The 23,835-nt window shown below is 46.2% G+C and overlaps 6 protein-coding genes and 1 non-coding gene across 7 annotated transcripts in view; 2 read left to right on the top strand and 5 right to left on the bottom strand.

Annotated features, from left to right (window-relative positions):
- Window positions 1–382: 382 nt before the first annotated feature.
- LOC113566910 lies at window positions 383–2,570 on the bottom strand. Its single transcript, XM_026994120.1, has 5 exons — window positions 2,440–2,570; window positions 2,188–2,374; window positions 1,692–2,117; window positions 635–1,631; window positions 383–590 (listed from the first exon to the last, which is right to left on the bottom strand). Exons 1-4 carry the CDS (start codon window positions 2,533–2,535, stop codon window positions 901–903), a joined length of 1,440 nt encoding a protein of 479 aa, XP_026849921.1. The 5' UTR covers window positions 2,536–2,570; the 3' UTR covers window positions 383–590; window positions 635–900.
- A 607-nt stretch (window positions 2,571–3,177) lies between these two features.
- Window positions 3,178–5,392, bottom strand: LOC113566915. The gene is made up of 5 exons (XM_026994126.1): window positions 5,265–5,392; window positions 5,011–5,197; window positions 4,515–4,940; window positions 3,458–4,454; window positions 3,178–3,385 (listed from the first exon to the last, which is right to left on the bottom strand). The coding sequence occupies exons 1-4, from the start codon at window positions 5,358–5,360 to the stop codon at window positions 3,724–3,726; spliced, it is 1,440 nt and encodes a 479-aa protein (XP_026849927.1). The 5' UTR covers window positions 5,361–5,392; the 3' UTR covers window positions 3,178–3,385; window positions 3,458–3,723.
- Window positions 5,393–6,008: 616 nt separating this feature from the next.
- Window positions 6,009–8,178, bottom strand: LOC113566916. Its single transcript, XM_026994128.1, has 5 exons — window positions 8,051–8,178; window positions 7,797–7,983; window positions 7,301–7,726; window positions 6,289–7,240; window positions 6,009–6,216 (listed from the first exon to the last, which is right to left on the bottom strand). The coding sequence occupies exons 1-4, from the start codon at window positions 8,144–8,146 to the stop codon at window positions 6,510–6,512; spliced, it is 1,440 nt and encodes a 479-aa protein (XP_026849929.1). The 5' UTR covers window positions 8,147–8,178; the 3' UTR covers window positions 6,009–6,216; window positions 6,289–6,509.
- Window positions 8,179–8,794: 616 nt separating this feature from the next.
- Window positions 8,795–10,962, bottom strand: LOC6601703. The gene is made up of 5 exons (XM_026994127.1): window positions 10,836–10,962; window positions 10,583–10,769; window positions 10,087–10,512; window positions 9,075–10,026; window positions 8,795–9,002 (listed from the first exon to the last, which is right to left on the bottom strand). Exons 1-4 carry the CDS (start codon window positions 10,929–10,931, stop codon window positions 9,296–9,298), a joined length of 1,440 nt encoding a protein of 479 aa, XP_026849928.1. The 5' UTR covers window positions 10,932–10,962; the 3' UTR covers window positions 8,795–9,002; window positions 9,075–9,295.
- A 674-nt stretch (window positions 10,963–11,636) lies between these two features.
- Window positions 11,637–12,814, bottom strand: LOC113566914 (probable RNA helicase armi). The gene is made up of 2 exons (XM_026994125.1): window positions 12,356–12,814; window positions 11,637–12,285 (listed from the first exon to the last, which is right to left on the bottom strand). Exons 1-2 carry the CDS (start codon window positions 12,407–12,409, stop codon window positions 11,899–11,901), a joined length of 441 nt encoding a protein of 146 aa, XP_026849926.1. The 5' UTR covers window positions 12,410–12,814; the 3' UTR covers window positions 11,637–11,898.
- Window positions 12,815–16,081: 3,267 nt separating this feature from the next.
- LOC6601694 (eukaryotic translation initiation factor 5B) overlaps window positions 16,082–23,835 on the top strand; it is a 35,800-nt gene continuing 28,046 nt past the window's right edge. Inside the window, exons 1-4 of the mRNA XM_002026671.2 lie at window positions 16,082–16,454; window positions 16,542–17,794; window positions 17,856–19,263; window positions 19,324–19,456. Of these exons, the coding sequence (XP_002026707.1) occupies window positions 16,384–16,454; window positions 16,542–17,794; window positions 17,856–19,263; window positions 19,324–19,456 (2,865 nt within the window). The 5' untranslated portion in view covers window positions 16,082–16,383. The remainder of the gene's footprint in view (window positions 16,455–16,541; window positions 17,795–17,855; window positions 19,264–19,323; window positions 19,457–23,835) is intronic.
- On the top strand, window positions 19,677–19,748 carry Trnae-cuc. Its single transcript has one exon. It is a non-coding gene; the product is annotated as a tRNA-Glu (tRNA).

Raw genomic sequence — 23,835 nt, 5'->3', positions numbered from 1 at the left:
TATGCGTCAGTTTGGCTCACCAGTTGTGCTGGGACCGGCGCCTGGGGCAGAGATGATCGATTGTTACCACTTACAGATCAAACTCTGCTGGCTTGGCGGGCTTTGTGTGTTGAAAAACATAGACGTGTCCGACGACGGCTACGAACACTAATTTGGCGTTTTTTTTCTCTCATGCTATCTCTTTCTTCGCAGCGACACCATAAAAGGGGCGGCTGCTTCCTGGCAGTTTTTTACCAGCCCCATTTTGGCTACCAAAGGCCAATTTGTAGAGAAACATATGTGGATTTCTCTTTATAAATTGAAATTTACACATATACATATATACATACGCCTTACAGTAATCATGAAATTTCTTCCCCACAATGAGTATGTTTTTCGTTCGTTCTTCGTTCTAATATTTATGTATTTGTATTCCATTTGGAAATAAAGCTATGGTTGATGAGATGACGCCAATTGTCGTCAACGCTGAGAAGATGGAGACGGGACTACCGTATATGAGCGGGCGAGAGCTATGGCCAAATTCATGCGCTTATGGGATATAAGGGCTCTCCAGTGAAGCGCACAGTGGAAATCAGCATTATGTCGCGCTCCTGGGTTATTGCATAAGATTGCATAAGACTTCATGTGTGCTCACCTGTCCTTGGAACTTTTCAATCGTGTATGCATTACGATATGGGAGTGTTCAATACAATTGAATGGGGATATCGCATGAGAAAAAGCATGATTTTGAAGTATACCCATCCGCGTGGGGTATGTGTTTAAAGAATAGTGTGTAAGTGTTTCTGGTACTTCTATGAAATTATAAACCTATTTGCTTAGCAATCATCTTCAGTGCGCTTGAGCTTGTGAGTGTTTTGGTCTTCGGTAAACCTGATTACCGAATCAAAATATGGAAATTGGTCAGTCGGTAAGACGCTTCGCTTGCGGCTCATCTTGGCAGTCATAATCTATACGCTTGCGCTTGAAAGCACGTTCCAGTTCTTTTATGACCACTTCTCTATCTAATTTCTTCGCTTTTTCCTTGGAGTCTAATGCTAATTCATTCAGCTCTAAGGTTGTCTGTGTCTGCTGCTCTTCGTATTGTAAGTCAGTCTGTTCCTGCAGCTCTGCTAGAGAAAAGACAGCTGTTATCTGCAGCTCTCCCTGAGAAAAGGCAGTTTGTTCCTGCAGCTCTCCTTGAGAAAAGACAGCTGCTATCTGCAGCTCTTCCTGAGAAAAGTCAGCTGGTTCCTGCGGCTCTTCTTGAACAACTCCAGCTAGATCGGACCCTGGAACAGCAGGTTTCTGCAACTGCACAGTAATGTTATCATGCTGCACGGTCACCGATTCCTTCATTATGACCATCGAATCGCCAATGCCAGAGTCCGTTGTGGAGCAATTGGGATTAATGGTATCTGCCGAAGATGGGCCCATGTTTACGTATGTTGGCAGGGCATTGGGCGCCACGGAGCTGTTCTGCTGCCAGTTATAGTACTTTGTGATCTCCCCCACCAATGGCTCAACCTCGTGTTCCGGATAAGATGTCAGTTTGGAGAGATACTGTGACCAGCACTTGAGTCCGCTTAGATGACGCACCGCTCCTATGCAGGCGGCGGCCAATAAAGAAGGTCGCGCGTTTGCAAAACTTGTAACTGAAAGAGAAAATAGTTTACTTGATTACGATTTTAATAGGAAAGTCACTCGATGCTTACTGCTCAATGTACAGTCTGCCAGGCGAAGCAGCAGCTGCGACAAGGCCGACATCATGACTGCAAAGCTTTCGTATTGCAATGGCGATTGATCGTTCTGCTCGCTAGGATTGTTCTCCAGCATGGCCTTGTAGTGGGCGAAGTCGTTGCGCGTGAGGAAGCTGCAAGCAAAAAACTCCACAAAGCTGGCCGTGGTGGGACGCATTAGCTCAAAATTCAGGCTGGCCAGCACCTTGCGCTCCAACACAATGTATTCGAAAACGGTGTACAACGAATCAGGTATCAGGCAGTTCAGTTCGCTGTAGCGCGGCACACTCGCATCGTTGTCTTCGATCTGGGCCGCAATGTGAAGACATGTGAGGGCCAGCAATGGCAGTTTTTCGCTACTAATCGTGTAGTAGTCGGTCATACAATCCATATAGTAGATACCTGGTTAAGTGGGATTGGATTTGGGAATATGAATGTGATCAATAGCAGCAGGATATTCGCACATATTTACCCAAATGCACTGAGGCGCGATTCAGTTTGTACTTTTGCGCTGCGAATATACAAAGCTGCAACAATTTGGGGCGCTCCTCCAGCTGCATGGAGTTGAATAATATGGGACGACGACGCATCTCTGCCTCCTTCATGTTCACAAATATGTCCTGGGCATAATCGGTGAGCCAATGCGTCTTCCAGAGACGCTGCAAGTAGGTATTTTTTTTGTAGCTACCAAAAAAAAAAAAAAAACAAAAACACCGCCTCGAACCTCAGGATCCAGTTGAAACTGATCCGGTACATCTCGCTTTCCTAATGCAAAAGCATTCTCTTCGATGGTGGTTGGCGCCATTTCATTCACTTGCATTAAAATTACGTTTTTTTAATCTAATTCCGCAGTCTACAAAAATTATGACTTGCGGCTTTTTTTTGCAAAGAACACAACAAGAAAAACATGTCCGCTCTAACGGCTCTTGTCAATGTGACCGTCCGCCGTGTGCTGTCGTTTAAAAGAACAGGGCTGCCAAACTTCGGCTGTCGCAGCGCACTTATTTAATTAAACTTTACTAAACTGCGAAAACAGAGACAGTCTTAAGGGAAAAGCATGCAGTGGGAACGATAGATACATATGCGTCAGTTTGGCTCACCAGTTGTGCTGGGACCGGCGCCTGGGGCAGAGATGATCGATTGTTACCACTTACAGATCAAACTCTGCTGGCTTGGCGGGCTTTGTGTGTTGAAAAACATAGACGCGTCCGACGACGGCTACGAACACTAATTTGGCGTTTTTTTTCTCTCATGCTATCTCTTTCTTCGCAGCGACACCATAAAAGGGGCGGCTGCTTCCTGGCAGTTTTTTACCAGCCCCATTTTGGCTACCAAAGGCCAATTTGTAGAGAAACATATGTGGATTTCTCTTTATAAATTGAAATTTACACATATACATATATACATACGCCTTACAGTAATCATGAAATTTCTTCCCCACAATGAGTATGTTTTTCGTTCGTTCTTCGTTCTAATATTTATGTATTTGTATTCCATTTGGAAATAAAGCTATGGTTGATGAGATGACGCCAATTGTCGTCAACGCTGAGAAGATGGAGACGGGACTACCGTATATGAGCGGGCGAGAGCTATGGCCAAATTCATGCGCTTATGGGATATAAGGGCTCTCCAGTGAAGCGCACAGTGGAAATCAGCATTATGTCGCGCTCCTGGGTTATATAGATCAAGATAAATATACATTACATACTATACAGATTGCATAAGACTTCATGTGTGCTCACCTGTCCTTGGAACTTTTCAATCGTGTATGCATTACGATATGGGAGTGTTCAATACAATTGAATGGGGATATCGCATGAGAAAAAGCATGATTTTGAAGTATACCCATCCGCGTGGGGTATGTGTTTAAAGAATAGTGTGTAAGTGTTTCTGGTACTTCTATGAAATTATAAACCTATTTGCTTAGCAATCATCTTCAGTGCGCTTGAGCTTGTGAGTGTTTTGGTCTTCGGTAAACCTGATTACCGAATCAAAATATGGAAATTGGTCAGTCGGTAAGACGCTTCGCTTGCGACTCATCTTGGCAGTCATAATCTATACGCTTGCGCTTGAAAGCACGTTCCAGTTCTTTTATGACCACTTCTCTATCTAATTTCTTCGCTTTTTCCTTGGAGTCTAATGCTAATTCATTCAGCTCTAAGGTTGTCTGTGTCTGCTGCTCTTCGTATTGTAAGTCAGTCTGTTCCTGCAGCTCTGCTAGAGAAAAGACAGCTGTTATCTGCAGTTCTCCCTGAGAAAAGGCAGCTTGTTCCTGCAGCTCTCCTTGAGAAAAGACAGCTGCTATCTGCAGCTCTTCCTGAGAAAAGACAGCTGGTTCCTGCGGCTCTTCTTGAACAACTCCAGCTAGATCGGACCCTGGAACAGCAGGTTTCTGCACCTGCACAGTAATGTTATCATGCTGCACGGTCACCGATTCCTTCATTATGACCATCGAATCGCCAATGCCAGAGTCCGTTGTGGAGCAATTGGGATTAATGGTATCTGCCGAAGATGGGCCCATGTTTACGTATGTTGGCAGGGCATTGGGCGCCACGGAGCTGTTCTGCTGCCAGTTATAGTACTTTGTGATCTCCCCCACCAATGGCTCAACCTCGTGTTCCGGATAAGATGTCAGTTTGGAGAGATACTGTGACCAGCACTTGAGTCCGCTTAGATGACGCACCGCTCCTATGCAGGCGGCGGCCAATAAAGAAGGTCGCGCGTTTGCAAAACTTGTAACTGAAAGAGAAAATAGTTTACTTGATTACGATTTTAATAGGAAAGTCACTCGATGCTTACTGCTCAATGTACAGTCTGCCAGGCGAAGCAGCAGCTGCGACAAGGCCGACATCATGACTGCAAAGCTTTCGTATTGCAATGGCGATTGATCGTTCTGCTCGCTAGGATTGTTCTCCAGCATGGCCTTGTAGTGGGCGAAGTCGTTGCGCGTGAGGAAGCTGCAAGCAAAAAACTCCACAAAGCTGGCCGTGGTGGGACGCATTAGCTCAAAATTCAGGCTGGCCAGCACCTTGCGCTCCAACACAATGTATTCGAAAACGGTGTACAACGAATCAGGTATCAGGCAGTTCAGTTCGCTGTAGCGCGGCACACTCGCATCGTTGTCTTCGATCTGGGCCGCAATGTGAAGACATGTGAGGGCCAGCAATGGCAGTTTTTCGCTACTAATCGTGTAGTAGTCGGTCATACAATCCATATAGTAGATACCTGGTTAAGTGGGATTGGATTTGGGAATATGAATGTGATCAATAGCAGCAGGATATTCGCACATATTTACCCAAATGCACTGAGGCGCGATTCAGTTTGTACTTTTGCGCTGCGAATACACAAAGCTGCAACAATTTGGGGCGCTCCTCCAGCTGCATGGAGTTGAATAATATGGGACGACGACGCATCTCTGCCTCCTTCATGTTCACAAATATGTCCTGGGCATAATCGGTGAGCCAATGCGTCTTCCAGAGACGCTGCAAGTAGGTATTTTTTTTGTAGCTACCAAAAAAAAAAAAAAAACAAAAAAACACCGCCTCGAACCTCAGGATCCAGTTGAAACTGATCCGGTACATCTCGCTTTCCTAATGCAAAAGCATTCTCTTCGATGGTGGTTGGCGCCATTTCATTCACTTGCATTAAAATTACGTTTTTTTAATCTAATTCCGCAGTCTACAAAAATTATGACTTGCGGCTTTTTTTTACAAAGAACACAACAAGAAAAACATGTCCGCTCTAACGGCTCTTGTCAATGTGACCGTCCGCCGTGTGCTGTCGTTTAAAAGAACAGGGCTGCCAAACTTCGGCTGTCGCAGCGCACTTATTTAATTAAACTTTACTAAACTGCGAAAACAGAGACAGTCTTAAGGGAAAAGCATGCAGTGGGAACGATAGATAGGGATACATATGCGTCAGTTTGGCTCACCAGTTGTGCTGGGAGCGGCGCCTGGGGCAGAGATGATCGATTGTTACCACTTACAGATCAAACTCTGCTGGCTTGGCGGGCTTTGTGTGTTGAAAAACATAGACGTGTCCGACGACGGCTACGAACACTAATTTGGCGTTTTTTTTCTCTCATGCTATCTCTTTCTTCGCAGCGACACCATAAAAGGGGCGGCTGCTTCCTGGCAGTTTTTTACTAGCCCCATTTTGGCTACCAAAGGCCAATTTGTAGAGAAACATATGTGGATTTCTCTTTATAAATTGAAATTTACACATATACATATATACATACCCCTTACAGTAATCATGAAATTTCTTCCCCACAATGAGTATGTTTTTCGTTCGTTCTTCGTTCTAATATTTATGTATTTGTATTCCATTTGGAAATAAAGCTATGGTTGATGAGATGACGCCAATTGTCGTCAACGCTGAGAAGATGGAGACGGGACTACCGTATATGAGCGGGCGAGAGCTATGGCCAAATTCATGCGCTTATGGGATATAAGGGCTCTCCAGTGAAGCGCACAGTGGAAATCAGCATTATGTCGCGCTCCTGGGTTATATAGATCAAGATAAATATACATTACATACTATACAGATTGCATAAGACTTCATGTGTGCTCACCTGTCCTTGGAACTTTTCAATCGTGTATGCATTACGATATGGGAGTGTTCAATACAATTGAATGGGGATATCGCATGAGAAAAAGCATGATTTTGAAGTATACCCATCCGCGTGGGGTATGTGTTTAAAGAATAGTGTGTAAGTGTTTCTGGTACTTCTATGAAATTATAAACCTATTTGCTTAGCAATCATCTTCAGTGCGCTCAAAATATTGAAATTGGTCAGTCGGTAAGACGCTTCGCTTGCGGCTCATCTTGGCAGTCATAATCTATACGCTTGCGCTTGAAAGCACGTTCCAGTTCTTTTATGACCACTTCTCTATCTAATTTCTTCGCTTTTTCCTTGGAGTCTAATGCTAATTCATTCAGCTCTAAGGTTGTCTGTGTCTGCTGCTCTTCGTATTGTAAGTCAGTCTGTTCCTGCAGCTCTGCTAGAGAAAAGACAGCTGTTATCTGCAGCTCTCCCTGAGAAAAGGCAGTTTGTTCCTGCAGCTCTCCTTGAGAAAAGACAGCTGCTATCTGCAGCTCTTCCTGAGAAAAGTCAGCTGGTTCCTGCGGCTCTTCTTGAACAACTCCAGCTAGATCGGACCCTGGAACAGCAGGTTTCTGCAACTGCACAGTAATGTTATCATGCTGCACGGTCACCGATTCCTTCATTATGACCATCGAATCGCCAATGCCAGAGTCCGTTGTGGAGCAATTGGGATTAATGGTATCTGCCGAAGATGGGCCCATGTTTACGTATGTTGGCAGGGCATTGGGCGCCACGGAGCTGTTCTGCTGCCAGTTATAGTACTTTGTGATCTCCCCCACCAATGGCTCAACCTCGTGTTCCGGATAAGATGTCAGTTTGGAGAGATACTGTGACCAGCACTTGAGTCCGCTTAGATGACGCACCGCTCCTATGCAGGCGGCGGCCAATAAAGAAGGTCGCGCGTTTGCAAAACTTGTAACTGAAAGAGAAAATAGTTTACTTGATTACGATTTTAATAGGAAAGTCACTCGATGCTTACTGCTCAATGTACAGTCTGCCAGGCGAAGCAGCAGCTGCGACAAGGCCGACATCATGACTGCAAAGCTTTCGTATTGCAATGGCGATTGATCGTTCTGCTCGCTAGGATTGTTCTCCAGCATGGCCTTGTAGTGGGCGAAGTCGTTGCGCGTGAGGAAGCTGCAAGCAAAAAACTCCACAAAGCTGGCCGTGGTGGGACGCATTAGCTCAAAATTCAGGCTGGCCATCACCTTGCGCTCCAACACAATGTATTCGAAAACGGTGTACAACGAATCAGGTATCAGGCAGTTCAGTTCGCTGTAGCGCGGCACACTCGCATCGTTGTCTTCGATCTGGGCCGCAATGTGAAGACATGTGAGGGCCAGCAATGGCAGTTTTTCGCTACTAATCGTGTAGTAGTCGGTCATACAATCCATATAGTAGATACCTGGTTAAGTGGGATTGGATTTGGGAATATGAATGTGATCAATAGCAGCAGGATATTCGCACATATTTACCCAAATGCACTGAGGCGCGATTCAGTTTGTACTTTTGCGCTGCGAATATACAAAGCTGCAACAATTTGGGGCGCTCCTCCAGCTGCATGGAGTTGAATAATATGGGACGACGACGCATCTCTGCCTCCTTCATGTTCACAAATATGTCCTGGGCATAATCGGTGAGCCAATGCGTCTTCCAGAGACGCTGCAAGTAGGTATTTTTTTTGTAGCTACCAAAAAAAAAAAAAAAACAAAAAAACACCGCCTCGAACCTCAGGATCCAGTTGAAACTGATCCGGTACATCTCGCTTTCCTAATGCAAAAGCATTCTCTTCGATGGTGGTTGGCGCCATTTCATTCACTTGCATTAAAATTACGTTTTTTTAATCTAATTCCGCAGTCTACAAAAATTATGACTTGCGGCTTTTTTTTACAAAGAACACAACAAGAAAAACATGTCCGCTCTAACGGCTCTTGTCAATGTGACCGTCCGCCGTGTGCTGTCGTTTAAAAGAACAGGGCTGCCAAACTTCGGCTGTCGCAGCGCACTTATTTAATTAAACTTTACTAAACTGCGAAAACAGAGACAGTCTTAAGGGAAAAGCATGCAGTGGGAACGATAGATAGAGATACATATGCGTCAGTTTGGCTCACCAGTTGTGCTGGGAGCGGCGCCTGGGGCAGAGATGATCGATTGTTACCACTTACAGATCAAACTCTGCTGGCTTGGCGGGCTTTGTGTGTTGAAAAACATAGACGTGTCCGACGACGGCTACGAACACTAATTTGGCGTTTTTTTTCTCTCATGCTATCTCTTTCTTCGCAGCGACACCATAAAAGGGGCGGCTGCTTCCTGGCAGTTTTTTACTAGCCCCATTTTGGCTACCAAAGGCCAATTTGTAGAGAAACATATGTGGATTTCTCTTTATAAATTGAAATTTACACATATACATATATACATACCCCTTACAGTAATCATGAAATTTCTTCCCCACAATGAGTATGTTTTTCGTTCGTTCTTCGTTCTAATATTTATGTATTTGTATTCCATTTGGAAATAAAGCTATGGTTGATGAGATGACGCCAATTGTCGTCAACGCTGAGAAGATGGAGACGGGACTACCGTATATGAGCGGGCGAGAGCTATGGCCAAATTCATGCGCTTATGGGATATAAGGGCTCTCCAGTGAAGCGCACAGTGGAAATCAGCATTATGTCGCGCTCCTGGGTTATATAGATCAAGATAAATATACATTACATACTATACAGATTGCATAAGACTTCATGTGTGCTCACCTGTCCTTGGAACTTTTCAATCGTGTATGCATTACGATATGGGAGTGTTCAATACAATTGAATGGGGATATCGCATGAGAAAAAGCATGATTTTGAAGTATACCCATCCGCGTGGGGTATGTGTTTAAAGAATAGTGTGTAAGTGTTTCTGGTACTTCTATGAAATTATAAACCTATTTGCTTAGCAATCATCTTCAGTGCGCTCAAAATATTGAAATTGGTCAGTCGGTAAGACGCTTCGCTTGCGGCTCATCTTGGCAGTCATAATCTATACGCTTGCGCTTGAAAGCACGTTCCAGTTCTTTTATGACCACTTCTCTATCTAATTTCTTCGCTTTTTCCTTGGAGTCTAATGCTAATTCATTCAGCTCTAAGGTTGTCTGTGTCTGCTGCTCTTCGTATTGTAAGTCAGTCTGTTCCTGCAGCTCTGCTAGAGAAAAGACAGCTGTTATCTGCAGCTCTCCCTGAGAAAAGGCAGTTTGTTCCTGCAGCTCTCCTTGAGAAAAGACAGCTGCTATCTGCAGCTCTTCCTGAGAAAAGTCAGCTGGTTCCTGCGGCTCTTCTTGAACAACTCCAGCTAGATCGGACCCTGGAACAGCAGGTTTCTGCAACTGCACAGTAATGTTATCATGCTGCACGGTCACCGATTCCTTCATTATGACCATCGAATCGCCAATGCCAGAGTCCGTTGTGGAGCAATTGGGATTAATGGTATCTGCCGAAGATGGGCCCATGTTTACGTATGTTGGCAGGGCATTGGGCGCCACGGAGCTGTTCTGCTGCCAGTTATAGTACTTTGTGATCTCCCCCACCAATGGCTCAACCTCGTGTTCCGGATAAGATGTCAGTTTGGAGAGATACTGTGACCAGCACTTGAGTCCGCTTAGATGACGCACCGCTCCTATGCAGGCGGCGGCCAATAAAGAAGGTCGCGCGTTTGCAAAACTTGTAACTGAAAGAGAAAATAGTTTACTTGATTACGATTTTAATAGGAAAGTCACTCGATGCTTACTGCTCAATGTACAGTCTGCCAGGCGAAGCAGCAGCTGCGACAAGGCCGACATCATGACTGCAAAGCTTTCGTATTGCAATGGCGATTGATCGTTCTGCTCGCTAGGATTGTTCTCCAGCATGGCCTTGTAGTGGGCGAAGTCGTTGCGCGTGAGGAAGCTGCAAGCAAAAAACTCCACAAAGCTGGCCGTGGTGGGACGCATTAGCTCAAAATTCAGGCTGGCCAGCACCTTGCGCTCCAACACAATGTATTCGAAAACGGTGTACAACGAATCAGGTATCAGGCAGTTCAGTTCGCTGTAGCGCGGCACACTCGCATCGTTGTCTTCGATCTGGGCCGCAATGTGAAGACATGTGAGGGCCAGCAATGGCAGTTTTTCGCTACTAATCGTGTAGTAGTCGGTCATACAATCCATATAGTAGATACCTGGTTAAGTGGGATTGGATTTGGGAATATGAATGTGATCAATAGCAGCAGGATATTCGCACATATTTACCCAAATGCACTGAGGCGCGATTCAGTTTGTACTTTTGCGCTGCGAATATACAAAGCTGCAACAATTTGGGGCGCTCCTCCAGCTGCATGGAGTTGAATAATATGGGACGACGACGCATCTCTGCCTCCTTCATGTTCACAAATATGTCCTGGGCATAATCGGTGAGCCAATGCGTCTTCCAGAGACGCTGCAAGTAGGTATTTTTTTTGTAGCTACCAAAAAAAAAAAAAAACAAAAAAACACCGCCTCGAACCTCAGGATCCAGTTGAAACTGATCCGGTACATCTCGCTTTCCTAATGCAAAAGCATTCTCTTCGATGGTGGTTGGCGCCATTTCATTCACTTGCATTAAAATTACGTTTTTTTAATCTAATTCCGCAGTCTACAAAAATTATGACTTGCGGCTTTTTTTTACAAAGAACACAACAAGAAAAACATGTCCGCTCTAACGGCTCTTGTCAATGTGACCGTCCGCCGTGTGCTGTCGTTTAAAAGAACAGGGCTGCCAAACTTTGGCTGTCGCAGCGCACTTATTTAATTAAACTTTACTAAACTGCGAAAACAGAGACAGTCTTAAGGGAAAAGCATGCAGTGGGAACGATAGATAGGGATACATATGCGTCAGTTTGGCTCACCAGTTGTGCTGGGAGCGGCGCCTGGGGCAGAGATGATCGATTGTTACCACTTACAGATCAAACTCTGCTGGCTTGGCGGGCTTTGTGTGTTGAAAAACATAGACGTGTCCGACGACGGCTACGAACACTAATTTGGCGTTTTTTTTCTCTCATGCTATCTCTTTCTTCGCAGCGACACCATAAAAGGGGCGGCTGCTTCCTGGCAGTTTTTTACCAGCCCCATTTTGGCTACCAAAGGCCAATTTGTAGAGAAACATATGTGGATTTCTCTTTATAAATTGAAATTTACACATATACATATATACATACGCCTTACAGTAATCATGAAATTTCTTCCCCACAATGAGTATGTTTTTCGTTCGTTCTTCGTTCTAATATTTATGTATTTGTATTCCATAAGGAAATAAAGCTATGGTTGATGAGATGACGACAATTGTCGTCGACGCTGAGGAGATGGGGATTACCGTATATGACCAAAAATGCGCGGGCGCGCGCTATGGCCAAATTCATGCGCTTATGGCTTATATAGTCTCCAGTGGAGCGCACAGTGGAAATCAGCACTATGTCGCGCTCCTGGGTTATATTTGTAGATCAAGAATATACATTACATACTATATAGATTGCATAAGACTTCATGTCTGCTCACCTGTCCTTGGAACTTTTCAATCGGGTCAACCTTTTTCATGACAATAGCTGTGTCCAGCTTACTATATGTGGCCATGATCGAGGGCAGGGTCCGATAGTTCGAGTGTTCAGCAGGCGCTCCAGCATGGAGGTGCCGAAACCACAGGCACGTCCATAGCTGCTGTGAACTACAGGCTGCAACTGATGCGGATCACCGGCCAGGATGACCCGACCCCGATCCTTGGAAAGCAGAGCTGCCGGCATCAGCGTCTCCGGCTCGGTCGACTGGCCAGTCTCATCCATAAACAGGTGGGTGAAGTGTCCGCCCGGAAATGACATCGGCATAGGGTTTCCCAGGGTGGCACAGGTGCCGATGATCAAGCGATGGGCACCCAAAATCTCTCTGTGGCGACGCAGCTTCAGACACGACTTGGTGATTAGCATCTGAGCGGGATGGGGAGATTCAGAGTTACAGATTGCTTTAGAAGAACTGAATGGAATGGAATGTACTTACGGTGTCTTCAGCGATTTCTTTGGCGCATATGTCCAAGGTGGCACAGTTGGTCATAAGATCGGGTGGAATGAGTTCTTTGCCGGACGATTCGAATGAATTCGCCAGTGGTCAGCGCTTTGCTGGCAATGATTAGCTTGGTAATGAGATCCGCGACAATGTTCGAGGGTGCGGCCAGCAAGATGCGATTTTGTACCATCTGCAGCACCGCCTCCACCAGGGTGACGGTCTGGCCGGTTCCGGGCGGACCGAAGATCACGTACGGCAGGTTCTTGGCCTCGCCCCGCAGGATATTAAAGACTGCTCGCCCATGGGAGAGGTACTCCCCTTCCCTACTCGATTTTGAGGGAGAGGTACTCCCCTTCCCTTTTCATGTGAGCCCTGTGTCTGTAAAATCTTCAAATTCTAATGAGCACTTCCATTTCCTCCAGATGCAAGAAGAAACAGAAGCGCTGAACATAGTTGGCCATGCACAGGGCCTCTTTCGAGCACGGATACAATCTCTCTAGGTCATCGACCTGGGATTCTCTCAGGTAAACATTGCGCAGAATCTCTGGAACTTCAAAGCCGCCAATGCATCACCAAACATTCGGTCGCAACCAGATGGTGCTCGGCCTCGACGGCCTGCAGGCCGACGTGTTTTGCAGGCAACGATCTTGAAAATGCGCTCCACCTTAAAATTATCGAAGTGCAGGGTATATTTCTCCGCCCATTCGCCGATGCAGCGGAACTCCACCTCAAGGATCACCAATAGGCTGTCGTCAACAGAAATACTGGTCTTGGCAATTGGCTCGATCACACTCATATATGACTAGGCCCCATTCTGTAGCTGAACTTTCAGAAGCTCCAACTTGCGATTCGTATTGTTTTGTACCTGGAGGGTGATCTTACGCTTCTCATACAGCTCGGTGGTTATGGAGCGGTTTGGGTCAGTGATGGTGACCGCCTGAGCGGCGCAATAGGTCTTCTCTTTATTGATGCGGGGTCACTTTGATGGCGCGATGCGTGAATTTCGACTGAAGGAGTAAGGATTATTGCAACAATTTATATTTAATGTTCCCATTCATCCCATCATATTCAACTTACGCCAGGACGTAATCGCCCGTGTGAAGATCTGTACCAGTGGGGAAAGCCTCCCGCAGCAAATAGGCATAGTTGCCAAGATCAACGAACTCTGGGAAACAGCGCTCAACCTCGTGCTGGAAACACCTTCAGCAACTCGAGAATTTCCCCCTGCTTGTCCACATAGCCATCGTCCAGTTGGACAGCGCATTTGAGTGTCACCCAGTCGCTCTTCTTTGGCACAAATGTCATCTGGACATTCATACTTTTGACGGCCCGAGCTGGTTAACAGTTCGATAGTGGACTTCTGGCGCTCGATGACCATGCCATGGATGATACGCTTCTGCGTTTTGAAGTAGGTGGAGCCTTTAAGCTTTAATTCCTACATATCCCGAAGCATCTGAAAGGGGATGAATGGGACTTATATATTTGGTATGATATATTTGTTGCTTTAGGGATGGATTGGATCGGTCAGGCCATACCGTTGATTCGGTGACTGGTTCTCCCCAGTTCTGCTTCAGGGAGTCCTTTTCCCCCTTCTTGTACCCCAAATACTCGACTACGTCGACCCACGTCTAGCTGATAGGCAGCTGATATGTATATGTTTGGAAGCCTGCCCGTCGAAGGTGATGTACATATCGATGGTACCACCGTTGTTGCGCAGAGAGGTGATGACGCCCTGCCGGCTAAAGCAGGACTTATCGTCAGGCTCTCCTTGCTGTTGTCCATGTCTAGATTGCTTTTTATAATGTTGTGCATTATGTCTTTTCAGAGGCTGCAAATGGCTGTCGCTGGACTCTGCCTGCGACCCGCTTCCACCCGACTCTGCCTTTTCCGACTGATTCTCCGGTTTCTTTGCCTAGAATACGAAACAGACAAAAATAATTTTAAAAAATTTCGTTGAATAAACATTTTGGACCATTTCTAATATAAGCAGAGGGTAACTTTTTCGCTTGGATCTCGCATACTTTCGTATTATAATTAGTATTTGTTAATTATTACAGTTTGTTTTTTATTTGATAAGACTCTTTCTTCCACCCCCCCCCCCCCCCCCCCCCCCCCCCCCCCTACTTTTTAGTCGCTATGTCCGTGCATGGCGACTCTCACCTAGAAACGCGTCACAATGTACCTTTTTCTTGTACCGTTCGTTTTTTCTTCTATCTCCCTCTCTCTTAGGCTGAGAAACAGCAACAGCTCGCGTCTATGGGCACCTGTGCAGTGCCGCTCGTCGATGCCTCTTCTTTGATTATAATGCCGGTCGCCTCTTTGGACAAATTCTGCAAAGCCTTCTCCGCAAATATCAAGCTATGAAGATAAGAAAACACAATAAGCCGCGCGAAATTCGAGCCGACCCCAAAATTTACAAACACTTACAGTGCCGGCAACGAAATGCGTGCGAAAAGCAAAATCACTCGAAACCCAGACTCTGAATCTAGAATGTTACTAAATAACAAGTCTGCGAGATTGTGGCAAAAAATTATCAAATCAAGCTGTAAAGTTTAGAAAGATTACCCGCTCGAAATTTGAGCCACAAATACTTAACACCTGCTGGCCCTGCAATGCGAAGAAAAAGCGAAAAAAACTGGAAACTCTTTATAAAAAAAACCCGAACAGAAAAGATCCTAGAATAACCCAGAAATATACCCAAAAATGGCAGAATGACAAAATGTCGAACGAGGAGGAACAGAAAACTTGAATTCGGCAGAATTTTTGTTGCTCAGACAAGGAGAAATCCACGCCACTTTCCCAATATACCTTGCCGATTTTGTTTTCAAGGTATATTTTCCTCACTCGCGAGGTGAGGTTCGTATGAACTTTGCAATTTGTCTTGGCTGTTTTTGTCTGTTGTCCATACCCTTTATATATACCGTCTAAGTATACCAAAATATACCGTCTCATTTTCAAAATATACCCATAGAAATACGAACTTAGCACACTGAAACCCCCTTTATTAAAACTGAATAGCAAACTTGAGTTAGGCCGCTGAAAATGCTGGTCAACAGGTATCCGTAATGAATTTGGGCATACTTATACCATAATTCATGAAACTAAAATTCATATTCTGTTTTCCAAGCTGATTTAATTTTCAATGTTACCGCCCCAAAAACAGGTCGTCCGTAGGTATATTCAATTTTCTTTTTTCCAATACCAGCTTTAGCTTCTTTCTTCGACTCTTCATCATCATGGGCCTGCCACTTAGGACCAGGGCAATGGGATTTTAAGGAACCTCTTCCTGATGACTGATTGCTACAATTTGTCGCAAGGCATCATCATCTGTTTTCTATTCTTAATGAAGCACAGTGTATTAAAGTTGTTAAGGTATCCGTTAAGACTAGTAAATACTTTTTTGAATTTAAAACTGAATCGGTAGAAATATCGATGAAAAATGAAATATATCGCACAGTGTGTTTGGCTAAAATAGCAAAATTTCAGATGACTTTTTACATCGAATCAAAAGTCCAGTAATCCTAAAACATTATTAATATATTTATTTATACATATTTACTTCATTGTTAAAAATACTAGTTTAAAGCAGCGATATCGATACCGCAGCAGCTGGTACCACTCGAAATATCGCACGAAGAAGAAACCCTGGCGGCAACTCTGCCCCGAATAACAACAACATATGATGCACATAACCTCAACATCAGCTGCAACAAATCGTAGTGTTTGTGTGCATTTTCTCCGAAAAATTTGCGAAAATTGGCATTCAGTTTGCCAAATTGCTCAATAGCCAAATTGTTGCGCGAACACAGAAAAGTCAAGGTGCCGTCGACAGCGGAAGCGCCAATAGCAACAGAAGCAGCAGCCCCCATTGTTCTGCCCGCCGTTGCGGAGGAAAAGCCCAAGCACCAGTACCAGCGTCTTTGCTGCCATCGCGTCGCGTGTGCGCAATTTTCAGCAGTGAATAACTTTCGGCATTTTGTGGGTGTCCAGAGGAGGAGCGTGTTGCGACTACGCCAGGAAAGATGGTTAAAGCTAAAAAGGGCAAGAAAGAGATATTGGCGACGGTCGAAGGCGGTTCCTCGGCCGATGAAATGTAAGTAGAGTAGCGTTGTGAATGCCGTGTTGGCAACTTTCTAAAACAATTGCAAATTTGCATCCCATCCGCATTTCAATCACACAGCGAAAGCCAAAGCAATCCCATGGACTCCGATGTGGACAGCGACAAGGTGAGCGCCAACAACAAGAAGAACCAGCAGCAGCAGCAGGCACCGCAGCAGAAGGGCAAAAAGAAGAACAAGAAGGTGTCTGAAAACGAGGATAGCGACGCTGCGGCAGTCCAGGCATTGACCAAAGCCGTCAAGAAGCTCAATGTCAAGGGCAAGGGCAAGAAGTCAAAGGCTGACAACGACTCCGATGAGGAGGCGTCACCCCAAGGCAATTCAGCCAAAAAGTCGGCCTTCGAACTGCTGATGGACGACGACGACGATGATGCGCCTGCCGTGCAGAGCGCTCCCGACGACGACGAGGAAGAGCCGGAGGCAGTAAAGGCCCAGAAGAAGAACGATAAGAAGAGCAAGAAGGCCAAGCGAAAGGGAAAAGATGATGATGAAGAAGATCTGGACAAGGTCTTGGCCGATCTGCAGGCGGAATATGCCGGCGAGGCACCGGCACCGGCTGTTGTCACCCCCGAAGAGCTAGCCGATGAGTTCTCCAAGAAGAAAAAGAACAAGAAGTCAGCTGGAGCCGGCGTTCCAGCGGAAAATGATGCCGGCGATGAGGCCGCCGACGGAGATGATGATGATGATGGCGGCAGCACCATGAAGACAGCTGCCCAAAAGAAAAAGGAGAAGAAGGAGCGCCAGAAACGCGAGGCGGCCCAGGCCAAGCAGAGAGCAGCACTCGAGCCCAAACAGAAGCCAGCGGAGAAGCCTCCGCCAGAGGTCACCGAGCCTGAACCAGAGCCCAACGAGGAGGACAAGCCAGAGGCCGATGGCGAAGACCCTGCAGAGGATGCCACCGCCAAAGGCGGCAAGAACAAGAAGAAGGGAAAGAAGGACAAGAAATCTGAGGCCGAGGAAGAAAAGAAGGATGGCAAAAAGAAGGGCATGTCGGCTGCCATGGTGGCGGCCATGCAGGAGCAGTTGAAAAAGCGCAAGGAGGAGGAAGAGCGCCTGGAGAGACTCGAGGAGGAGCGCAATCGACTTGCGGATGAGCGCGAAGAAGCCCGACTAGAGGCAGTGCGTCTGGAGGCCGAAAAGAAGGAGAAAAAGAAGCAGCGCGAGGCGGAGCGCAAGGCCCGGCTAAAGGCCGAGGGCAAGCTCTTGACCAAGAAGCAGAAGGAGGATAGAGCCAGGGCGCAGGCTCTGCTGGATTCGCTCAAGGCTCAGGGTCTCGAAATACCCGATCCCAACGACAGGAGAGCACCAAGGCCAGGTAAATGGAGTTCCGCTGTGCAGAAATTCTTTACTAAATCTTTATTGAACCCCTTTTCCAGGTACTCGCATTCGGCCCAACAAGAAGAAGGGACCCAAGGGGACGGCCGAGGAGGAGGAGGCCAAGGCTGCGGCCGAGGAAGCCGCTGCAGCTGCCGCGGCCGCCACGGCCGCCGAAACACCCAAGGAGGAGGTGGTCAAGGAGAGCTGGGATGCCACCGACAGCGAGGCGGAGCCGGAACCCGATGAGGAGTCCTCTCAAACAACAAACAATGGCAAGGCCGACGAGGATGAGGACACCGATGATGATGACAGCGGCGATGATGATGACAGCGACGATTCGGATGATGAGAGCGACGAGTCCGATGAGAAGGAGGAGACCCTCGCCAACGATCCCGAATCTCGACGACTGCGCGCCGAGGCGAGAATCATCAAGCGTCAGTCGGAGGCTGAGAAAAAACGCACCACGGATGAGCTGCGTGCGGGCGTTGTCTGTGTCCTGGGCCATGTCGATACGGGCAAAACCAAGATTCTGGACAAGCTGCGTCGCACCAATGTGCAGGACTCGGAAGCTGGTGGCATTACGCAGCAGATTGGCGCAACCAATGTACCCATTGATGCCATCAAGGAGCAGACAAAGTACGTGAAGAGCGCCGTAGGCTTTGAGCATCGCCTGCCCGGTCTCCTCATCATCGACACACCCGGCCACGAGTCCTTCAGTAATCTGCGCAATCGCGGCTCCTCTCTCTGTGATATCGCCATTCTGGTGGTGGACATTATGCACGGCCTGGAGCCGCAAACACTCGAGTCCATACAGCTGCTAAAGAAGAAGAGATGCCCCTTTATTGTGGCTTTGAATAAGGTCGATCGGCTGTACGACTGGCAGGTGCTGGCCCGGCGAGATGTGCGCGATGTGATCAAGGAGCAGCAGAGCAACACGCAGCTGGAATTCCAGCAGCGCACCAAGGAAGTCATACTGCAGTTTGCCGAACAGGGCCTCAATGCGGCTCTCTACTACGAGAACACCGATCCCAAGACATATATCTCTTTGGTGCCCACCAGTGCCATCACCGGCGAGGGCATGGGCAATCTCCTATTCATGATCACCGACTACTGCCAGAATATGCTGACTAAGCGGCTCATGTACTCCGAGGAGCTGCAGGCCACAGTTCTCGAGGTGAAGGCCCTGCCTGGTCTGGGCACCACCATCGATGCCATCCTCATTAATGGCAAGCTGCGCGAGGGCCAGACCATGGTCTTGGCCGGCACAGACGGCCCCATTGTCACCCAGATCCGTTCCCTGCTCATGCCCCAGCCCATGCGAGAGCTGCGCGTAAAGAATGCCTATGTGGAGCACAAGGAGGTTAAGGCAGCCCAGGGCGTGAAGATTGCCGCCAAGGATCTGGAGAAGGCCATTGCCGGCATCAATTTGTTAATTGCCCACAAACCCGATGAGGTGGAAATCTGCAAGTGAGTTGGAACTCTTCTCTGCTCTAGAATATCGATATTAACGCCTCTCTTCTTTTTCAGGGAGGAAGTGGCCCGCGAGCTTAAGAGTGCCTTGAGTCACATCAAACTGGCCCCATCCGGTGTCTATGTACAGGCCTCCACCTTGGGCTCTCTGGAGGCTTTGCTTGAGTTCCTGCGCACATCAAAAATTCCGGTAAGCAAAAAAAAAAAAAAAAAAAGACAAAAATAAGTTCCGTGATGGAATTCGAACTCAAGGTGTCCTGTCTCGCGAGCGGGATATGCTTCCCCTAGCCTATTGCACTGAGAGACCGGCGCGTGGCTAACAGTTTATTTGAGTGGGTTTCCTCTGCTTTGCTGTGTCTGTTGGGTGCGCGCGGGCCTCGAGTGGAGTGAATGTTGAGTCCAGTCATCCATCCCATATTGTCTAGTGGTTAGGATACCCGGCTCTCACCCGGGAGGCCCGGGTTCAATTCCCGGTATGGGAAAGAATCGTGATTCTTCTTTTTTTTTCAGTTTTTCCTTCTTTTTTTATATATTTTTTAAATGCATTTCACCCAAAACCTATATTTATCATTGGTTTGCCCTAAATATTTCCTACCTTTAATATTTGTAGTATGTAGTGCTGCTAGTACTTGTTCGATTTTTTCAATGGAATTGTTTTGAAATTCCTTTCGTTTAACCCATTTAAAGATGGCCTTGAACCCACGAGAAGCCTGGTAGTATCCTTTATTATCACACCCACGCCCCAATAATGATAACACGTGCACCCCATGCAGCAATAGCCAAATTAATAATACACAAGAGTACAGAGGAACAAGAATCGACCGCAGACGAATCGCTAACATTATTTCGCACTGTTTGTTTAGACAATTAGCCAAAGAAAATTCTCAAAGCGTACTCTCGTCGAAGAGAACCCATTGAGGGGGAGATAACCTTTTAATGGGTGGAGAGGTGAGAGCTCTGAGGCTCTGCAATTTATGTACACATTATTTTTGCCCACCACCAAGGCGAAATATTTCTAACAGCTCGTATAGTCGAGACGATAAACAAAAATCTCCCTCTTGAAAAAAAAAAAGAAATAAAATAGTACGCAGTATGGAAAATTTGCAATTTTCTTGGCTACTTTTCGATTTCTTGCAAATTGAATACGGTAAACGGGTACGGGACGCGACAAAGTTGTAAATTCTCGCTGGCCGAAAACTATTTTTGATGAGAATTATGAGTGCGTGAGACGTGGCGGTGGGCAGGAAACGAGAGGAGAAATGTTGCTACTGTCTCGTCGTCTGCATTTTGTTTTTTTCTTTTTTTTTTTTTTCGGGCAGACTATGCCGTAAACATAAAATGCGTATTTTTGTAAATGCAAAAATTGCAACAAAAATATGTTGTTTGCACAAAAAAAACCCGACCAGGCCATGTCTTCTGCTGGTGCTCTCCTCATGGTTGATGATGATGATTCATGCCAGAGGCAGCCAAATGGCGGGCGCATAGCCAACAGAAGACGACGCACTGTATCCACTCCACTCCACACTCCACTCTACACCACTCCCTCCGAAATGGCCGGCAGGCAGGCAGAGTCCCGTCCCGTCCCGTCCCCCAACTCCTGGCAATTCGCTCGTAACCATTTCATTCGCTGTCTGCCCCCCAGTCTCGAGAAGATTGAACACCCAACTAAAAATACTAAGCGCTCTATATACCATATAGATACGCACATACATATACATACATACATACATATGTATGTATATCTCTTTATATCTGTCTATATTTCTGTGGCAGAGCAAACGCGAGGCGAACCCAAAACCCGAACGAACGGATATGACAACTCAAATTCCAATTTAGCAAATATTTATTTTCTAGCAAATTCTTTAATCAATTTCACACGCCTTAAATGAATGAAATTAATCGAATTTCCTTCCCTTAGATAATCAGAGAATGTATTTTATTTAATTTTAATTTCATTTTCGCTTGCCTCAGCTGCGGAAATGTTGCAACGGAAGCGTGGATATACCAGTATATATATACATACCAGTATATACTACATTTTTGATACCAAAAGTCTGACATTTGAGCTGGCGTTGGATCCGTTCGTTCCTTCATGCCTTGGCAGCACTTTTCCTATTCCAATGCTTCGCCTTGCCCTGCGATACTACTGATACTCATTCGCTCTTCTTTCGTTAATATTGTAAATGTTTCTTTTTGGTGTTTGTGTGTGTGTGTGTGTTTTTTGCTGACACTACAAGCTCATTAGCGTCAGCAGCCCACAATTGCTATAAGGTTTCCCACAACAGAGAGTGTCATCATGGTGGTGATCATCTTGTGCCGTGTAGCCGCAACACTTTCCCAGGCCAGGCCTTAGGGTTCAGTTCCTCGATTCGTAACGCCAACGCAATATCCAAAGCACACCACAGAGCTGAAAAACTATGCAAATTAGCTACCAAATGCAGTTACAGGGCGCGTGGTTGTGAACTGAATGAATGAATGAATGGAGACGAGACGAGACACTGTTGAATGATGAGCCCCAGTCCCAGTCACACAGGGACGGTTCAAGCCCTCAAAAGGGCGCTATGACTAGGCAGCCCTATAAACCCTTTTAAGCTCTTATTCCACTCCTGTTTCTATATTCTTTTGGAGCCTCCTTTTGTCTTTGCATCCCACTGAAATTTCCATTTTTTTCTCTCGAGACTCGAGACCATTAGATTCGGTTTTCGTTGGCTTTTTTTTTTTTGGTTTTGGTTTTCTTGGACTTGTCTTGGACTGAATGAATTAACAATTTCTGCAGTAGCCTGCACATGTTGTCCATATGGTTCCACTTTTTGTGTGTCGTTGTTTTTTTTCGGTCTTTGGGCTTTTTGCTCTTTTTGTCACATTTTAGATGCGAAAATTTGTCGCCGTCATGTTAACTGCGCTCATTTCGAAAATCAATTATGGTCATGTGACTGAGCGACAGACTGACTGACTGATTGACTGACTGGCTGGCTGGCTGACTGACTGACAAAACGAACAGACTGCTCTGCTGGCTGGTGGCTATTCATTCATGATTTGAGTCTCTGATGCCTTGATGCCTGATTGCGATGCCTGACCATGTGGGCCGACCACCGGCCGGCTACGTAACAAGTTTCGCCTTCATTTAAGCCAAATTTAGTAACTGGCTAACAACGTTCACACACACACACACACACACACCAGACTCTTTTTTTGGATCGGCTAATGCTATGTAAAATGCCATAAAATTTTATAGTTATCGCTCTGCCTAGAGTCATTTTTCTAGGGGGGCACCCACATGGTCGCCATACACTGATTTTGGTATTTTTTTTTTTTTCTCTCTTGTCATTTGTTTGTCGCTACTCTGCTGCTGCTGTGGCTGTGGCTGCTGCTGCGTGGCTGTTGAAATACGAGCAGGGCTGCCAATTTATTGGCACTGCCCAAAACTGACGGCCGGAAATTGTCATTTGAGTGGTTGGGCAGACACCGACACACACACACACACACACACACACACACACACACAACACAAATGTTTTTGTATAGCCCATTAATTTCTGACACGTCGCAGGTTGCCGCCGTCATTCCATTTTGGGGATGCAATCCTCCTGCATTTAATTGATATTCGTATTCGTATTCGTATTCACATTCATACGCATGATCTGTGGTGCAATGGAGTTGCCCCGGAGTACTCATTAAAACGCAGATTTGAAATATTCCGCTTATCCGAAAGTACTGATTGTTGCTAAGAACAAATCAAGTTAGGAATAGGAATAGAGTTAGGAAACAGTGGGAGGAAGGGCCCTGCCCTGCACTGCCCTGCTCTGCTCTGCCCTGCCCTACCCTGTACTGCCCTCAAAATTCAATGAATTTATCTCTTGTACAACAAATACCGAAATACCGGCGGCGGATGAACAGTAGTTTGCCGCACCACATGGCCCCCACAGCAAGTGCAATCAATTTTTATGAATGGAAAACGCAGCATCGATCAGTTCTCCATCTGCCCCACAGTTACGCCCTGCCGCTGTCAGGGGCATGGAGGCTGTTTTCGTGTTTAATTTATCGAAATGTGTAGCAAAATGTTTATTTGATCAATGAAATGAATTATTGTACGAGCATATGTCTATCTTTCTGTGTGTGTTGCTGTCTACCAAATGAATGAATGAATGAAACAACAACAGCTAGCGGCAATAACTTCCATAAAAGCCGCTCAAAATGTGGGACGCAATTAAAAGGAGAGCGAAAGAGCTGCCAACACAATTTTGTAATTGATTTGTTTTCCATACAATTTATTGTCGAATGTTTTTTCTCTTTTCGGGTTTCTTGTTGCTGTTCCTGGGTTTATTGACAATTAATTGAACGCAACAAAATACTCAATGAAACGATGTACGACGAGAGCTGGAATGAGATGAGGCGTAAGACTCAATCAACTCAATCATGAAGTGTGCAACGTTTTGGTCAGCATTGAGGATGTTCTCCCATGGAGACCCACCTACCAGTCCACAGTACCATCTGGTAGAAGCACTTTCCTCCGAAAGACTTCCCTCCACGCGTTCTGCTCTTTCCGAAGGGAGATGAGCCACTTCCTAC

Source organism: Drosophila persimilis, unplaced genomic scaffold (assembly GCF_003286085.1).
Source record: "Drosophila persimilis strain 14011-0111.01,24,50 unplaced genomic scaffold, DperRS2 tig00001261-arrow-arrow-pilon, whole genome shotgun sequence".
Classification (NCBI taxonomy): Eukaryota; Metazoa; Arthropoda; class Insecta; order Diptera; family Drosophilidae; genus Drosophila; species Drosophila persimilis.
This window is presented reverse-complemented; position numbering and strand designations above follow the sequence as displayed.

Coding starts and splice junctions, on each gene's coding strand:
- LOC113566910 (XM_026994120.1), bottom strand. CDS start 2,535: ATGCAAGTGAATGAAATGGCGCCAACCACCATCGAAGAGAATGCTTTT. Junction 2,375..2,439: donor AGTTTCAACTGGATCCTGAG/GTTCGAGGCGGT, acceptor ACCTACTTGCAG/CGTCTCTGGAAGACGCATTG. Junction 1,632..1,691: donor GGCAGACTGTACATTGAGCA/GTAAGCATCGAG, acceptor TTTCTCTTTCAG/TTACAAGTTTTGCAAACGCG.
- LOC113566916 (XM_026994128.1), bottom strand. CDS start 8,146: ATGCAAGTGAATGAAATGGCGCCAACCACCATCGAAGAGAATGCTTTT. Junction 7,727..7,796: donor TCGCGCCTCAGTGCATTTGG/GTAAATATGTGC, acceptor CCACTTAACCAG/GTATCTACTATATGGATTGT. Junction 7,241..7,300: donor GGCAGACTGTACATTGAGCA/GTAAGCATCGAG, acceptor TTTCTCTTTCAG/TTACAAGTTTTGCAAACGCG.
- LOC6601703 (XM_026994127.1), bottom strand. CDS start 10,931: ATGCAAGTGAATGAAATGGCGCCAACCACCATCGAAGAGAATGCTTTT. Junction 10,513..10,582: donor TCGCGCCTCAGTGCATTTGG/GTAAATATGTGC, acceptor CCACTTAACCAG/GTATCTACTATATGGATTGT. Junction 10,027..10,086: donor GGCAGACTGTACATTGAGCA/GTAAGCATCGAG, acceptor TTTCTCTTTCAG/TTACAAGTTTTGCAAACGCG.
- LOC113566914 (XM_026994125.1), bottom strand. CDS start 12,409: ATGACCAACTGTGCCACCTTGGACATATGCGCCAAAGAAATCGCTGAA. Junction 12,286..12,355: donor AAGAAATCGCTGAAGACACC/GTAAGTACATTC, acceptor CATCCCGCTCAG/ATGCTAATCACCAAGTCGTG.
- LOC113566915 (XM_026994126.1), bottom strand. CDS start 5,360: ATGCAAGTGAATGAAATGGCGCCAACCACCATCGAAGAGAATGCTTTT. Junction 4,941..5,010: donor TCGCGCCTCAGTGCATTTGG/GTAAATATGTGC, acceptor CCACTTAACCAG/GTATCTACTATATGGATTGT. Junction 4,455..4,514: donor GGCAGACTGTACATTGAGCA/GTAAGCATCGAG, acceptor TTTCTCTTTCAG/TTACAAGTTTTGCAAACGCG.